Source organism: Dermacentor albipictus, chromosome 8 (genome assembly GCF_038994185.2).
Source record: "Dermacentor albipictus isolate Rhodes 1998 colony chromosome 8, USDA_Dalb.pri_finalv2, whole genome shotgun sequence".
Classification (NCBI taxonomy): domain Eukaryota; kingdom Metazoa; phylum Arthropoda; class Arachnida; order Ixodida; family Ixodidae; genus Dermacentor; species Dermacentor albipictus.
This window is the reverse complement of record NC_091828.1, coordinates 108,528,567-108,546,785: the sequence shown is the minus strand read 5'-3', so window position 1 is coordinate 108,546,785 and position 18,219 is coordinate 108,528,567. Positions and strand designations below refer to the sequence as shown.

The 18,219-nt window shown below is 48.5% G+C and overlaps 1 protein-coding gene across 1 annotated transcript in view; it reads left to right on the top strand.

Annotated features, from left to right (window-relative positions):
- The window catches only part of LOC139049016 (uncharacterized), a 44,296-nt gene extending 31,617 nt beyond the window's left edge, over positions 1–12,679 (top strand). The window contains exons 2-3 of the mRNA XM_070524035.1: positions 9,995–10,778; positions 11,906–12,679. Of these exons, the coding sequence (XP_070380136.1) occupies positions 9,995–10,778; positions 11,906–12,217 (1,096 nt within the window). The 3' untranslated portion in view covers positions 12,218–12,679. The remainder of the gene's footprint in view (positions 1–9,994; positions 10,779–11,905) is intronic.
- Positions 12,680–18,219: the final 5,540 nt, after the last annotated feature.

The following is an 18,219-nucleotide window of genomic DNA, read 5'->3' as shown; positions in this document are numbered from 1 at the left end:
AGGTATTCCGTGTCGGAGCAGAGTCTAACGGAAGTATCTCTGTCCCGTCCCACCTTTTGTTTTCGTTAGTCTTGTTAGCGCTAGTAACCAAACTTTTGGGTAGGAACTGCTTTGAGAACAGGTCCGACCGTAAGTTGAGCCCAAAGTCGTTCTTTTTTTTTCTTTGCTGAAATTTCACGATAATCCATGTGTTGCCGCCCTGACGAGAGTCAATGACATCTCTTGAGGCGATTATTCGTATCGTGGTGGGTGTTACCGGAATGTTCTTATGTCAACAACAGTCCCATGTATCGCCCCAGTGGCCTGAAAGGCTTTCTTAGCTGCCCTCATATTCGGGGCGTACAGTCCATACATATTAGAACCCAGTAATGGACATGAAACACTCATACCTTGCGCGGCGAGAAACGGTATAGTATAGCAGTATACTGTGCAATTGACGGTTTAAAATTTGCCATCATCGCCATTTGTGCCACCCACCTCACACTAAACTAAACCACCGCTCGACAAAAAAAATAAAACGCTCTTATACCATGCATTGGGCGCACGTTAAAGAAGCCCATGGGTGCGATCTTGCACGCGTTCCAAAATAGAACGGAAGCGGTTCGTTCCACCGAGCCGCACACGATTGGTCAATCTGAACCGTGACGAACGCCATGACGTCAATTTTGATGTGTTATCTGCTGTCAATCATTCCATGTCGTCTGCTATCGGACGAACGCAACGGAACTAACCGCTAATTTCATGACGTAAAGAATGGACCGCCTCCGTTCGATTTTGGAACGCGTACAAGATCGCACCACAAGTGCCAAAAATTATTTCGAGTCCTCCCACTACAGAGTACCTCATAATCGCATCGTAGTTTCGGCGCGTGAAACAGGGAAACTTATTTTGCAATCAAGTTTTGCGGATGCTCCTGAGAACCACGCTCCGCAACGCTGTGAAGTTATCTCGCGCGTTAGATAACAGGAAGAAAGAGATTAGCAGGGCATCAAAACTGCACAACACAGATAGATGCGGAAACAATTCATGCATGAATAAATTCTCAAAACATCGAATTTTCGAACGCCGCGCTTTTGCGACAACGTGAACATCTATAGCAAAAGTGTTGACGAAGAGAGCAGGCTGTTCACTTTTTAATCTATGTCATTCTGGTCTTGCCTAATTTTACTGCTCTCAGTTTTCTGTTTTCTTTTTCTGTCCTTTTTTTTGTGACTTCCGTACAAGAGCCACTATGCTCTAACGAAAGATAATAGTTGTGAGTGGACGCATCATCTTATTGGTGTCACATTCTTGTTAACTTGTTGTTCGTTAAGCAACCAAGGAGAGCGCTTAAGCGCGATGTACCGCCGGCTACAGCCCTGCCAAGCGCCAATATATTGGGGCGTTTTGCATGCACCCGACTCAAGCGGGTCCTGTCGGTTTATCGGGATGAAATTGGCCTGTCGAGTTCGTGCAAAAGCAACCCGATCGGCCTGAACGTACGTCTGGTCGGGCTGAGTCGACCCGACTGCTCGGGGTGCAGGTCGACTCAGTTCATCTTAAAACTTTTTTGCGCAAACAAACAGGGACAAAGAATAGAAGAAACAAAAGGACGAGCGCTTTCTAACAACTCTGTTAGAAAGCGCTCGTCCTTGTGTTTCTTCTATTCTTTGTCCCTGTTTGTTTGCGCAAAAAAGCTTTAAGATGAATCTGTTCCAACTAGGCCGACTCGCAGTTAAGCTTCGACTCAGTTCGACCCCTTTCGAACGCGCGTGTAAACGCTTACTGGTCGGGCTACAGCCGGCGCTGAGACTTGAGCGGAAGCAGTGTGACGTCGCGATTTGCGCCCTTTGCTACGGCAAGGCTATCATCACAAGGCAAAGAGAAGCACATAACCCAATCATAACGACAAGACCCATGAAACAGAAGCTGTTGCTGGCTGGAACCGGAGATTAAGTTCGGACGCGTCGATATGTCGCCACAACGCTGCGTGCCGCCGTTGATCGTGGCCTGTCAGATGCGAGTTCATGTGAAAGGGCGCGCGGTCACGCCATGCCCATTCAGCCCGATACACTGACTGACGACTTCACGTAAGTATAGCCTGTAAACCATATGTAAGGGTCACCTGTAAGTGTAACCTGTAGCCTAAAGATTCTAATCTGTGTGCACAATAAATGTGCACCGATTATCGCTTCAAACTGGGTCCGGTGTATTATAGCCACACATACATTCCTTCGCTAAAATCTTATCTCGTGCAGGGTATCATATCCACGGATTCATGCATCTGTAACCGCATGCTGTGAACAAGCAGGCAAACAGAAGAGGGTGAAACGAACGAACAGCTTTGTCACTTCTGCTGCTCTTCGTAGCTGTTCGCCGATTTGAATAATTATCTCTGCGGAGTAAAGATTGAAAACTCGTTCGAGCACCTTCCGGGTAACGCACGCCTTCGCAAATCTCGAGGAAATATTTCTTCTCCAAGCCTTGGGAGTGACGCCAGCGCCACCGCACCTATGTGACGTCACGTTCCTTGTCCGTAGTGTATCATGTGCGCAACAAACATTTGTCAACAGTCGTGCGTAACCCTCCAATAGAACCATCGCCTTTCCCGTTCGTCGGGCCGCACCACTCGAGCCTTTATAATTCGCCCAGCGTAAAGCCCTCCACTAAAGAGACACCGGCACCGGGACACCGAAGTAATGGTGGTGCTACGCGCCCACCAAGGGCTGTCTTCTCTGCTCGAGAAGCTAGAAGCTGTGAAATATGTGTGGACTATCCGCTCACTCGACATCACAAATTGCATTCTTCTCGAGCCCAGCGAATCGCCTGTACACATCGGCAAATGTACGGGACTCCAATACTTGCGGTGCGTCTCCTGTCCACTCAGGCCGAGCGCCCTGCTCGATTTAATGCTAAACCGGCTTCCGTATCTAGAGGAAGTTGAGTTCTCCCTTGTGGCTGAGACGGACGTGGACTCGGAAATAAGGGAGCTGCACCACACCGCGTCGCAAGTGCCAGGCACCCTCGCACTCAATCTCTGCCGCATGTACGCCGAAGTGAGCGGCGACCTCAACTTCAAGCTCCTCTCGGCGCTCCTGAGCTACTGCCCTTACCTGAACGAGCTGCGTGTTCATTTCGTGCGCGGAAACATCATGAACGCGCTCCTGGAATGTAACGCCATCCTCGAACAGGGCGTCAATTTGGAAACATTCACGTTCTCTTCCGAGGTGCCAGCCTCCAATCAACGCCTGCCGTTCACACCGTCGCATTTCACGCACTGCGCGGCCTGTAAAGAACGGCGGGTTGCACAACAAGACTGCCACCTTGCCACCTGATTACGACAAGGGGTGCAAGACGCGCACCTGCACCTCTCCGTGCTGCAGCTGCGAGGCGTTCAAAGAAGCGACCTTTGCGCTGGAACCCGCCGCCTTCCTCCAGCCCCTTCGACATGGTGACGGGACGAATTCGGTGTGTGGACAATGATTCCAGAGTTCCTCAACGCGGGGCTGATTTGACACGCCTGGAGAAGCTACCGCGGGAAGACTTATTTTTGTGCTTCTCAAGGTTTGGAGTGGCTCGGAACAATGAGCGACGCGCGATCGACAACGTCGATTTTCCGGAACGGCACCACCTTCAACACCGTCGCTTGGGCTTCGGAATGTGTGTGCCTTTGTGTCTGTAAACTGGTCTTCAGAGCAGCTGTGAGTTGGTGATGTGTAAACGAACAGCCGCCGCGTCGTGGACGGGCGGATCGAGTGTATAAAAACTGTGGTTGTGCGATTGTTGGACGCACTTCTCTTGAGCAGTCATGTTAGACTGGTTCACTTCTTTCATGCAGTCCTGTTGGACTAATACTCTTTTTCTCAAGCAGTCATGTTAGACTGAGTTAATTTCTGTAAATAAACCCCTTTTCCCTCGTTCTCGATGAGAAGCAGTTCTTCACTTCATCAACGATCTCAGCGTAAATAAGTTGGGCGACGGCATGGGCCAGCTACCTTCGAATTCATGCCGTACTCCAATCTTGGCAAAGGACCACGGACGAAAGGATTGAGCCCCCAATCCTGACAACTGGCTGACAGCGGTGAGATGGACTTTGCGACATGGTGCTGTATCTGCGGTGAGTGCTTGGTTTTTGCTTTGACTCTCTAGGCTTCATTTTGTGGTTGTTCTGTTTAGAACAGTAGGGAAGCTAGATTGTTGTGTGTTAGCTAGGTTGTGTTTTCCTAGCTAGATTTAGAGAGCAGAATCAAGGCAGTAAAGCAGCAGTCATGGAGTTAAGGACATTGCTGAGAGACGAGTTGTTGATTGTTGGTGAGGAACTGGGCCTAAATGTACGCAAGGAAATGCTCAAATCGGAATTATTGGAGCTAATTTCCAATCAGGCCAGTGAGCAAGATATTGAAATGGGATTGGAACTTCTCAAAAAGAGAGAGAAACGGGAAAAAGAAAGAGAAGAACGGGACAGAGAAAAACGAGAGAGAGAGGAACGGGATAGAGAGAGAGAGGAACGCGATAAAGATCGCGAGATAACAAAAATGCAACTTGAACTTGAAAACAGACGTTTGGAGTTGTCTCAAGGAAGTGAAGGAGCTCTGGGTCGATCAAGTGAGGCAGAATCGTACCGCATGGACAGGCTATTAAAGCCATATGAGGTCGGGACCGACATAGGCTTGTTCCTATGCAATTTTGAAAGGACTTGCGAAAAGATGAACTTCGGCCCGAGTACATGGCCACAGCGGTTGCTGTCTATGTTGCCGTGTGAGGCGGCGGAAGTAATCGCCAGATTGAGTGTGCAGGATGCATATGATTATGCGAAAGTTAAGGCTAGTCTCCTGAAGAAATACCGCCTTTCAGCCGAAGCTTTTCGGCAAAGGTTTAGGAGCACAGGCAAGAAAGATAGCGAGGGCTATCCGGAGTTTGCATATAGCTTAAAGGCCAACCTAGTCGAGTGGCTTAAAAGCGCGGAAGCGTACGACAGCAGAGACATGATCATTGAATGCATGTGTCTAGAGCAGTTTTACAAAACCATTCCCCAAGCTGTGAAACTGTGGGTGCAAGATAGAGGTAATGTAAACACTGTGGAAAGGGCGGCTGAATTAGCCGAAGAGTACGCAACCCGTAGAAAGTTGAACGCCGAGGAGGGAAACTGGGACGGTCGAAATGGACCGCGGAAGCCATTTCCGTTCAAAAAGGGTGCGCAAACTAGACGATCCGAGCCTGTAGACATGGCGGAAAAGCCCGCAGAAAAGAGCGAGGAGAAAGTTAACGGAGAAACCGCACAAAAAGAACAGAAAAGAAAATTCGAATCTGTCAGACCAATTCGCTGTTACAAATGCCACAAACTGGGACATATAGCTGTAAACTGCGAGAAGCCAAGCGTAGTTTTTTCCTACGTGGAGGAAAAGGATGAGAATATGGAACTTTTAAGTCCATATCTCCACGACCTGCAAGTTAATGGAAAACCATGCCGAGTGCTAAGAGACAGTGCCGCCACGCTGGACATTGTCCATCCGTCTTACGTGATGGTAGAGGACTTCACCGGAGAAGTAGCATGGATAAAACAGGTTGTAGAAGAACACAGCGTGTGTCTGCCCATGGCCAAAGTCAAAATCAGTGGACCATTCGGGGAGCTAGAGACTGAGGCTGCAGTTTCCAAATTTTTGTCACTGCAGTATCCCTACATCTTTTCGAATCGTTCGAATCAGTTACTGCGTGACAGAGGGCTCAAACTGGGAGAGGGCATAGTACAGGCATTGACCCGAGGCCAAGCTCGTAAGATCGCGGCGCTTTCGGCTGAAAATGCTCAAGCTCCTCCAGCTGAAGCAGAAAAGGGGATAGCTTCAATACCCGAATCCGAGCTAGGCCCGAGGGACAAAAGAACAGTTGAGGAGAGCCTGCCAGTCGACCAGCTCAATGAGAGCGTAGCACTAGAGTGTCAGAGTTCTAGCCTGCAGGAAGAGCATGCAGACGCGCTCCCAAGCGAGACAGGGTCGTTGTTATCACCGGCCTCAAAGAACTTTGATCAACTCTTACGCGTGGATAGAGAGTCACTGGCAGCTGAGCAAAAGAATGATGAGAGCTTAGCTAAATTACGTGACACAGCTAAAGAAGGCATTGCTAGGCGTAACGTAACGATACATGAGAGAGGAGGATTGTTGTATCGGCATTACAGAGATCAAAAGGGTAGGATTTTAGATCAGTTAGTCATACCTACTAAGTATCGGGAGGACCTTTTGAGTCTTTGTCATGGAAATGGGTGGTCCGGCCACCTAGGCATAAACAAATCAAAGGAAAGATTGCTTATGGAATACTACTGGCCTGGCTGTTTCAAAGATGTAGAAAACTTTGTAAGATCATGCGACGCCTGCCAGCGTTCTGGTAAACCAGGAGAGACTTGGAAAGCTCCACTGAAGGTAGTGCCCTTAATAACAGAGCCTTTCAGACGGCTTGTAATAGACACGGTAGGGCCTCTTCCAAAAACAAAATCAGGCTACAGGTACTTGTTTACCATGCTGTGTCCGGCTACCAAGTTTCCAGAAGCAATCCCTTTGAAAGAGCTCAGCTCCACTGAAGTAGTAGACGCGCTTTTGACAGTGTTTGCACGAGTTGGGTTTCCAGCCGAAATTCAGGCAGATCAAGGGTCAGTATTCACGAGCGCACTGACTTCCACATTCTTGCAAAAGTGCGGGGTAAAGTTAATACACAGTTCTGTCTATCACCCTCAGTCGAACAGTGTAGAGAGGTGGCATTCGGTGCTTAAGCGAGTTTTGCGTGCGCTCTGTTACGAGCACAAGGAGGACTGGGAGAACTGTCTGCCGGCAACTTTGTTTGCTTTGCGAACGGTTCCACATGAAGCGACAGGGTTCTCACCAGCAGAACTAGTGTATGGGAGGACACTCCGGTCTCCACTGAGAATGTTAAGAGAGATGTGGGAGGAAAGAGGGGAGAGTCCAACCGTGGTTGAATACGTGCTAAATTTACTGGAGCGGCTAAGCGCAACCCAAGAACTAGTCGGAAAGAACATGGCACTAGCTCAAAAGAACGCCAAATTCTATTATGACAAGAATGCGAGGCTTCGTACGTTTAACGCCGGAGACCAGGTAATGATCCTCAAACCTTCAAGAAAGAACAAGCTTGAAGTTCACTGGGACGGGCCCGTTAAAGTGTTGCACAAACTTTCAGAAACTAACTATGCTTTGAGAATGCCCGGTCGCAGGAAGGAAGTGAGGATATATCACTGTAATTTGATGAAGCCGTATGTAGAGCGGAGCGGAGTCGTTAACTATACTGTCAAAGAGCCGGATGACATCGGTACCAAGTTTAAGGAGTATAGGGCAACCTCCAACTCTGAAATCGGCCTAGAAGAAGTAGTAGAACACTCGGTAAGCTCGCATGCTCTAAGACCCGAGCAGCTAGATGAGCTAAAAGGGGTGTTAGGGGAATATCTCGACAGATTCAGCGATCGGCCGGGTAGAACCGAACTGATAACGCATGAAATTGAGCTGACCTCTACCGAACCAGTAAGATCAAAACCTTACAGGGTGTCTCCAAGACAGAGAGAGATTATGGAGGCAGAGATACAGCGCATGCTAGAGTTGGGAGTTATTGAGCCCGCTGAGAGTGACTACACGTCACCGCTAATACTCGTAGAAACCCCTAACAAGGACCCTCGTCCGTGTGTTGACTACAGGAAGTTAAATGCGATCACTAGGGATCAGCTGTACCCGATACCCAACATTGAGGAACGAATTGAAAGAGTTAGCGCTGCTAAATACATTTCAACTATAGATCTCGTGCGGGGGTACTGGCAAGTTCCCCTTTCAGAAAGTGCCAGCCGCTATGCTGCATTCATCTCGCCTGTGGGCACTTTTCGCCCTCTCGCACTCAGCTTCGGGCTGAAGAACGCGCCGTTTAGCTTCTCTAAGTTAATGGATATTGTCCTAAAAGACTTGCAGGAGTTCGCCTTACCTTATCTTGATGATGTAGCCATTTTTTCGGACAGCTGGGAACAACACGTATCGCACCTCAAACAGGTGTTCTCACGGTTGAGGGAAGCCGGCTTAACGATGAAAGCGGAAAAGTGTAGGTTTGGTTGTTCGCAGGTTACTTATCTGGGCCATGTTGTTGGTCAGGGCATGAGACGGCCGGCTGAGCTGAAAATAGCTACGATTAGAGATTTTTCTCAGCCGCGCACGAAAACGGACGTTCGTTCATTTTTGGGACTTGTGGGGTACTATCAACGGTACATTCCGAATTACTCGCAATTGGCAAGTCCATTAACAGACGCCCTCCGAAAGGGAGCACCGAGTACCGTACTCTGGGATAAGGACAAAGAGAACGCTTTCCAAAGTTTGAAAACGCTATTGGTTTCTCGCCCTGTGCTTCGCGCGCCAGACTACACTAAGGAATTCATAGTTCAATGCGACGCAAGCGACAGAGGTATGGGCGTGGTACTTAGTCAAGTCGGCGACGATAACGAGGAGCATCCTATCCTCTACGCCAGCCGTAAACTAAATGTAAGAGAGGAAGCCTACAGCGCTTCAGAGAAGGAATGCGCTTGTTTGGTTTGGGCCGCCCAGAAGTTGTCGTGTTATTTGTACGGAGCGAAGTTCATCTTCGAGACCGACCACTGTCCTCTGACGTGGCTCAATCAAATGTCACACAAAAACGGCCGCTTGCTCCGATGGAGCCTCACTCTCCAAGAGTACAACTTCTCCGTTAGATATAAGAAGGGAAAGTTGCATAGCAATGCGGATGGTTTGAGCAGGCTAATTTGAATTCTGCGTTTGAGGGTCCCGCCTAAATTTTAGGGTTACTAGTGTTAATTTTATTAAGCGAAGAAGATCCCCTCTCATTTAGCAGGATTCCTTCCATGATTGCTGAATTTGTCAGCAGGATTTTGCTTCAGAAATTGGCATAGTGAAATGCAGCATTTTTTTGTTTCTGCACTTATGTTGTTGTTGTTTTTTTTGAAGCCTAGCGAGTCTAAAGTGAGAGCCAATGCACGTCATCTCGGCGCAGAGCCGTGTTGTGGGGTTCATTTTGCAGTTGCCTGTCCTTGTTGGATGTTTTGGGGCGGTGACATCAATGCACAGGTGGTCGCTGCGAGCCAAGACATCAATCCCCCCCTGACCAGCAGCCATTCTCTTCCTGCCTAGCGGTTGTCAGCGCTAGACAGTCGAGACTTTTGGGGCCATGGAGGCGCTGTAAAGAACGGCGGGTTGCACAACAAGACTGCCACCTTGCCACCTGATTACGACAAGGGGTGCAAGACGCGCACCTGCACCTCTCCGTGCTGCAGCTGCGAGGCGTTCAAAGAAGCGACCTTTGCGCTGGAACCCGCCGCCTTCCTCCAGCCCCTTCGACATGGTGACGGGACGAATTCGGTGTGTGGACAATGATTCCAGAGTTCCTCAACGCGGGGCTGATTTGACACGCCTGGAGAAGCTACCGCGGGAAGACTTATTTTTGTGCTTCTCAAGGTTTGGAGTGGCTCGGAACAATGAGCGACGCGCGATCGACAACGTCGATTTTCCGGAACGGCACCACCTTCAACACCGTCGCTTGGGCTTCGGAATGTGTGTGCCTTTGTGTCTGTAAACTGGTCTTCAGAGCAGCTGTGAGTTGGTGATGTGTAAACGAACAGCCGCCGCGTCGTGGACGGGCGGATCGAGTGTATAAAAACTGTGGTTGTGCGATTGTTGGACGCACTTCTCTTGAGCAGTGATGTTAGACTGGTTCACTTCTTTCATGCAGTCCTGTTGGACTAATACTCTTTTTCTCAAGCAGTCATGTTAGACTGAGTTAATTTCTGTAAATAAACCCCTTTTCCCTCGTTCTCGATGAGAAGCAGTTCTTCACTTCATCAACGATCTCAGCGTAAATAAGTTGGGCGACGGCATGGGCCAGCTACCTTCGAATTCATGCCGTACTCCAATCTTGGCAAAGGACCACGGACGAAAGGATTGAGCCCCCAATCCTGACAGGCCATCTGCGCCAACGTCAGCTACCAGAGGTCGAGCAACATGTGGAACTGTGTTCTACTCCGAGATCTCGCTGTCGTGTACACAAATCCCATCCATTTGCCACAACAGCTGGTCCTGGTTGCCGTCCACCACGCAGAAGGCTTCACGCCGGAATGGTTTAGCCTGGCCGGCTTTGGACACTTCCGGACGAACGTGCGACAACTCTGCCTTCTGCTATTTCCGGCACAGCCCTCCGATGGTGTCTACGCGACGGCTGGCGCCGAGTATGGCGACAGTCTTCGCGACTTCATCGCCGTCAAGCTCAAGCAACTAGTCGAGCTTAACATAAGCGCATTCCACATCGGCCCCGACCTTGACTTGACGGCACTGCTCCAGGACGGCTCGCTGCGGCATCTGCGATCCCTCTCCGCGACCCCCTGCGGCCTTCGCCGCCCTGCAGCTCTTCGCCGTCTGGCGCAAAACTGTCCCGACTTCAAAGAACTGGACGTGCGCATAGATAGGAGGGGCAGCTTCGTTCGGTGCGCCGTCTGCGAGGGTGAGTTCTTCCTCAATCCCGAAGACATCCCGCAAATGCAAGACGGGGCCCCCGTGTTTCACAATGCGCTTGTCAGGCTGACTCTGAATGACGTGCATGGCCGTATCGCCCTTTGGTTCATCCAGACCTGTCCAGCGGTTTCGGTGCGGCTGTCAGACTGCCCCAATCCGTCGATCCCTGACTACCCGTCTTTGGGTTACCTGCTCGCCAGAAACAGCTCGCTGATTTGTCTCGTGCTTCGCCACGATGCCCTGCCCTTCGGAGAGGCGTGTCTACTGGTGAGTCGGGTTTCCGCTACGTGCTTTCAGTGCCACGAGCATATTTAAGGATGGTTCCGTGCTCTAAACGTGTCGAATGGCGCAGGAACTGAAATTTCCTCGTTTATTCATTTCCCCAGTGAGTTACGTGCTGCGCAGAACACGTGAAAAATGGCGGCAGGAGAGGTAGGATAGTGCACAAACTAACGATTGTCTATAAGGATAGCTACAGGGGTACGTTGGTATGGCATATCTTATTTTGTTGTAGCGCAAGCTGAACAAAGAGAACAGAAAGGCACATCTGACGCACACAGCTCTGTGTGAGTCCGATGTCCCTTTCTGTTGTATTTGTTCAGCTTGCGCTACCCGGAAATGCGCAAACATCGACAACAGTTTTGTAACCACTTTGACACGACATGCGCACAATTTCCTTTAGTTTCTATTAGTTGTTCTGTACGAACCTACTAGCCCGCAAGAAAGTACTTCTGGATTATGTTCACTGCGGTTGCGTATCTTTCTTGAGATAAATGCTCAAGGTAACTATATTATTACGGTTACGGACACTGTAGCCCTCGAACGGCAGAAGAAATGATAAAAAAGTAATGCTTCCCAGAGCTAGTTGTTTAGCTGAGAACAGGCAACCGATAGCAACCATAAGTTCCTGCAGTAACACACAACCGATTTGTTCCCTTCAAATCCTTTCGATGTTTAGCACAATTCCTGACAACCTAATTTCCCTCGATAAGGTTTGCCGCAAACAAGGAAATCAAGGGCTTAAATACGGGCAGCGGTGATTGCTACGGGAAGACGTCCTAAGCTCAGGCGTTCCCTTGGTGCACTCGCATGTTGCGTCGTTCCTGGAGCTGAAACAGCGCAATACTACAGCAAATAAAAGGGGGAATGACACACATCTTGTTATTTCCTGATATATCTGCTCAGGTCATGAACTAACAAGCCCAAATGCATGTATTGTAAAATAATTAGCACCCAAAAAGATGGATTAAGTATGTACATGCCTCTGACCCAGACCCTTGCATGATTTTTTTCGCCGTAAGAGTGTGACATAAAGGCACTTGCGCCCTTACCAAATGTCTGCAGATCTAAATTATTTAAGAATATAATTTCCTGCGGGCATCGTTCCGTTCCAGGAAAACATTTCCCGCATCGCTACCCTGCAGTACTTGTGCCTTCTGTCAGCGGCGCCATTACTGGACAATGACGCCGAGGTGTCCCTGCTGGCGTTCAGTTATCGCCTGAAGCCTCGCATAAAGTGTGTACACGTTCACTACCGAAACTCTACCGACGGCACCGAGAAGCGGATCACGTGGATTAGGCGTTGTGGCGCTCCAACCGGTGGCGTCCTGGTTCGAGACGGTCCCTGCTTCCTCCATTTTTCGACGGCTACGTTCATAGGACTCGCCAAGCCACTGAATCGTGACTTCAAAGAGATCATCTATTGAAGGCACGGTCGAGACGTAATAATGTCTCATATATGTGCGTAAAAGTGCCTACAGTTATACAGCTTAACATTTGATTTTTTTTCATACGTATCTTCGAGTACGCATGCCTTATCCATTGTTTATGTTATTTTATATGACCGAGTGTCTGAATTCACGCTAAAGGGACCGTGCAATGCTTTTTGAGCCCGTTAAGTAAATCGCGCTGTACGAGAGACAATGCTTCCGGACCGCATGAGCCAAATACGCTCGCTTTCATGCGGTGGGGAACGTTTTTTTGTTTTTGTTTTTATTGCGTTTTGTACTTTTATATGAAACAACAAATGACATGGAAAGATGGCCATCTTTCAGTGTTTGCAAGACCTACAGTTTGCGATCTATTTTTTGTCGCAAAACTATGGTATGTTGTGCAGGTATTGCATTGTTCAAGGGTAAATATGCAGTATTTAAGTGGGCTTCGAATTGGGAACGATGCAGTCGAACGAATTTGTTCAGGTGGGATAAAGACGGAGGTATGGGTCTGACACAGCTATTTATACGACAGGTCGTAAACCAGTTTTTATTTTTCCGCGACTTAAGCGATCCTTTCTTGCGCACGGTGTGCCAAGTGAGGCTAAGGAGCGCGTTACCTGGCTATGTAGTCTGTACAGACAATATGAGCGGTCCTGTTTGTGGATTTCTTAAAGACGTTATTTTAGGTGTACGGTTTTTGTCCGTTAGATTTTCAAATGAGTGCCTTTTTTCACTGAAACGTAAAATATTGTACAAAGATGTATGCGATGTAGTTCTCCCTGAGCCAATGTACAGGGCCATATACAGCGGAGGCCAGGGGCAAGACGTGCTTAAGAGGGTGAAAAGAATGCAAGTAACGCCAGAGACCAAGTCTTTCTTTTTTGAGCTTAACACGGGTACGTTGAATGTCAAAACCTTTTTAAGAGATCGTGGTTTTTTCTTACCCTGGGGCTTGCATTGCTTCATCTATAGGAAACCAGAAACTATAGATCATGTCTTTCTAGATTGTTGGGCGGGTGTCTTCTTTTGGTATGCACTGTAGATGACTATAAAAAACGGCTTTCCTTTAGATCCAAAGGGCATTAAATATTTAACATAGAAAACGATGATGGACTGCCGTTTGTCCTTATTATGCTAGTTGGCCTTCACTGTCTACGGCGCGCTCGTATGGCGGGGTGTCAATGCGATTGGGTTGCTCGGTCTGCACGAATGCTTTTCCGAGAATGCATGTCGAGATTTGTGGAAATTAAGACTGCACAAGACTGCACAAGACTGCACAAGACTGCACAAGACTGCACAAGACTGCACAAGACTGCACAAGACTGCACAAGACTGCACAAGACTGCACAAGACTGCACAAGACTGCACAAGACTGCACAAGACTGCACAAGACTGCACAAGACTGCACAAGACTGCACAAGACTGCACAAGACTGCACAAGACTGCACAAGACTGCACAAGACTGCACAAGACTGCACAAGACTGATCCTTGGATCTGCTTTTCGTGTTTATACTTTGTTGTTATTACTATGACTCGACTTTGTTAATACTTTCTGTTCCTAGGATTGCTACTGCTGTTGTTAACCGCATTAAGTAAACTTTTTCGAAGTGTTTTTTGTTGGAGGTCCCTCCTCAGTCTTTGACTATGGGACCTCCTAGAGTTACTTCTGTAAAACATTTCAAACGCTCAATAAACTGAAACTGAAACTGAAAAAAACTGAAACTGTGTACCTGCGTGGCTATCAAGGGTGCCACTCTTGACCGCGCTCAAAGAATCCTAAATTGGTCAGCCCTCTAAAGCTGACACTTGGTGCTGAAAACTTGCTAATTTCTCCTGTTTTCTCAAATGTCATTTGCTGCGGGCAACGTACAATGGGCGTGGCAGAATGCTCAGGTGGCGCTGCGGAAACGTCGGTACACAGATCCCTCGGTGTCGGGCTTGCCGGTGTCGGGTAGCACGAAAGCGCGAAGCACGACCTCCGAGATCGGGTGGCGCATCTCGAAGGCGATGCACGAAAGCGCTGTGGTGAATGCAGTAGAGCAGGAAGCAAAGCTGCATGCCCAACGCGAACACTGTGTTTGAAAGGTTGCGCAGTGCACTCGGCCGAAGAGTAGAGTTGATAGAGTACGTTTTTATCCATTGCGGAGACACGCACGTTCCCTTCCAGGGATGTTCGTCAAAAAAACAATTAATCAGAACTTTCCACGTACACCGCAGGGAATTGAATTGTTAGCCGCAGAACCGCATCACCGAAAATTTGGAGTGTGCATATCATTATTCTAAATTCCTACGTGCCGCCACGCGCGCAGCTTCCCGCCATGCCATTATTCCAATATGGCGGCTAGGCGGACGTCAGTACAAGCCATCCCATACGATTGGAAGAGTCCTAACTATTCACATCGTATTCGACTCGAGACTTCACTATTCGAAGTTGTCGATCACTATAGGCATACGAGGACTACCACTGCTCTTGCAGTCTAGAGGGAGACAGATTCAAGCGGACCCTCTTCTGAATCATTCCGCTGCAGGAGAAACGCCGTTCTTGCGCAAACGATCCAATTCCTGGACCAACACATGAAAGATGTCACAATAGTTATCTGCCGTTGAGTAAAAATGGCTTGCCTTAGGAAACCCACAAATTCTAACTTAGGGGGATGGTTTGGGCTAGAGGGATTACCATATGACTATGTGATACAGACAAGGGACACCGAACAACGAGGACAAGAGGGTGTCGTTGTTGTTCTTTCTCCCTTGTCCTGCTCCACGCTGCACCACAGACTTTGCTACATATTGGTTCTCTCAAAATAGACATAGAAATTTGTTATATGCACAATCTCACCATTGCTCGACACCATCAGAACGACGTGCGGTGATGTATGGTATGATGATGTAGCATTGCCCTCAACTCCCGTTTGATTAGCACTATACTCTATTAAATGTATCAGGTGATTTGCTATTCCTGTTTTTTCCATTAGTCATTATCACGCTGGTCAAGACGTGAGTGAATACTTTCCTTTGTGTAGCACAAGCTTATCATTTACGATTTTCTCAGGTGACCGGAGCCCAATATATTACAGTCATAACATGTATCAAATAACGTAAACAAGCCATTCGTTCTCATACTGAACAAATATTTAACTTACCACTGTCGTTGAAAAGAAAAGTGCACAACCATTGCATTCTACAAGCGCTAAGATATGGGCCAGAAACTTGGACGGAAACAAAGAAGCTCGAGAACAAGCCAAGGACCGCGCGAAGAGCAACGGAGCTAAAAAAAATTTCGGTGCCCTTCCATTCTTTGAAAAAGGATGACCAGCCTAGCTGTGTATGTGGGCCCCTTAATGGCGAACTGCACTTCCGCCGCGGGTCGGTCCGGAATTTCACTATCTTCGGGATCGGCCCACGTATGCGGAGGGCTTAACGCCTGCTTCACCTGCGCCGCGGGTTGTTCCGGTGTTGCACTATCTTAGGTATCGGCCAATGTATAGGGAGTGCTTAATGCCTGCTTCACTTCCGCCGCGGCACGGGCGTGTACTTCACCATCTTCGGGATTGGCCAACGTATGAGGGGTTCTTAACACCTGCTTCACCTACGCTGCGGGTCGGGCTGGTATTGCACTATTTCATGAATAGGCCCTGGAAGGGGGACTGCTTAGCGCCTCCTTCACCTTCGCCGCAGGATGGGCCGGTATTGCACTATCTTCGGGATCGGCCCGTGTATGGGGAGTGTTTAACGCCTGTTTCACCTCCAGCGCAGGTCGGCCCGACATTGCACTATATTCGGTATCGGCCCGCGTATGGGGTGCGCTTAACGCCTGCTTCACCTCCGCCGCGGGTCGGGCCGGTATTGCACTGTCTCCAGGTTTGGCCCACGTCAGGGGAGTTTCTTGCAGGGGAGGCATACACCTTCGCCGTAAAATGTTAGGGGAAAGGTTAAGAGAAAGGGAGAAATCGGAGGAGATCAGGAGCAAACGGGGTCACTTCTGATGCGATCTCAAGTCGCGTCGATGTTTCAGAATCCTTTTTTCCGAAACAGGCTGGTCGTCCAAGTGGTTCAGCCCGACAGAAAGCGGTGGTCTCGACACACTGTGTGGCGCGCCCAAACAAAGAACACGACGAATCGTTCCAGCTTCAGTGCAATCGCCACTTTGCGGTGGTGTTGGCCATCCCTATGCGGAACGAGTAGGCATTGGAAAACAAGACGCCCAAATATCGCCTACACAAAAGGGTCGCATCTCTTCAAGGAACTCTTGGTGGAAGCCGGGTGCTTAAGGCTGGATCCAGGGTGTATAAACGGGCGTGCATTCATGTGGTTCATTCCACTCTGATGTAGTGCAGTGGCATGCAATTAGGCGGATCACCCTTGCAGCATCAGTCCTAAACCCCGGTATCCATAGGCAGTCGTCTTGTGCGTCAGCTGAACTATCAGCTTGATCCGCACATGCCTTGCCCATGATACCGCGGTGACATGGCAGCCTCTGATACACTATTCGATGTCCTTTCTTTCTAAGCTGGTGTATGCCCACTGTGATTTCAAATACCAAATGGTCGAGCAAACCGCACCGCAAGGCTGACATTAAACAATGTAGTGGCGTCTTTCAGCTGCAGAAAGTCGGCCATTTGAGTGTTGGTTCCTCATTAACAAAGCGTACTGCGGCCCCAAGCGCTCCGAGTTGTGCTGCCGTCGATGTTATCAAGTGGGACATTTTGAAATTGACAGTGGAGGCTTCTGCTGCAATGGCGACAGCTTCGGTGCAGCTTTTTGGCCGAACCGAGTCGTCAGAGTACATGCGAATGTGATACCGATAAGTCTCATTTAATAAAAGTAAGGTAAGCTGTTTGAGAGCCGCTCATGAGATATCTGCTTTTTCTCGTACGCCACGTACTGTCACGTTGATTTTTGGGTGAATGAGGTGCCAAGGAGTCAAAGGTCTCGCGGAAGGTGTGAAGCAAGATGGTATTGCGTCACGATGTCCGAATACCGTTCGGCAGAACGAAGCACGCGGTCTCTCAGCATATACAGAGGCTAGAATGTGACAAGCAGTACGGGAAAGTGCCTTACGTGCACGCTAAGTGCTTCAACTGAGATGTGGGTCTTGATGGGGGGCTCCCTGGTGATTGCAATAGTTGCCGCCATTGACGCACTCCGAGGAAGACCTAGACACATCCTGAGCGCCTCTGCCTGAAAGCTTTGAATAGTACGTAGGCTTGTTTTACTTGCGGTAGTCAAAACTGGCAAGCTGTACCGCAACAAACTGAGAAAAAGTACCCTACATAGTTGCAGCGTGACGCTTGTGAACATTCCCCAGGTCTTTCCTGCGAAGAACTTGAGAAGGTGACATATAACTGTCCACCGGTTCTTCATGTACAACAGTCTCTATAGGGTGGCAAACACTGTCCGAAGCACCTCTCAACTGAAAAGGGTTGAGTAGTGTGAGTAACGTTTTTGCCTTTCATTTGATAGACTATTTTTATGGAGCTCACTCTTCCCAGTGTGTGAAAGCACATAGTTTAGGGGGCACTAGAGTATCAGAAATAGTATCGACGGGAACTTAAACATTGCTAAAAATTGTTCCATACATAAATGAAGCTCATTGCAATGGTTTCGTATGATGAGACTGAATTGCGTGGTCGGTTAGGTTTTGGAAAGTAGATATTCCGACCTCTTCGGCCACCAAGTGGGGAAGCGCATAGGTAAAACAGTAAATAAATATTTGAAGAAAATATGTCGGGTATTTTGAAAGACAGTTTTTCACATGGGAAGAGTGAATCCGTCGAACCCCTGAGCATAGCGCATTAACGTATTCCAAATACTGTAAAAAATAAAATCCATGTTATTTTATGCTTTGTTTTTAGAAAACCATGTATAAACCAGAAAGCACATTGTAAGCTACCATTCAATATTTGTTGATTTACTAACTACACATTCATGCATGGCCACAGTCATGACTTTATGACTAATTGTTTAAAAAAAATTCTTGTTTCACGTACTA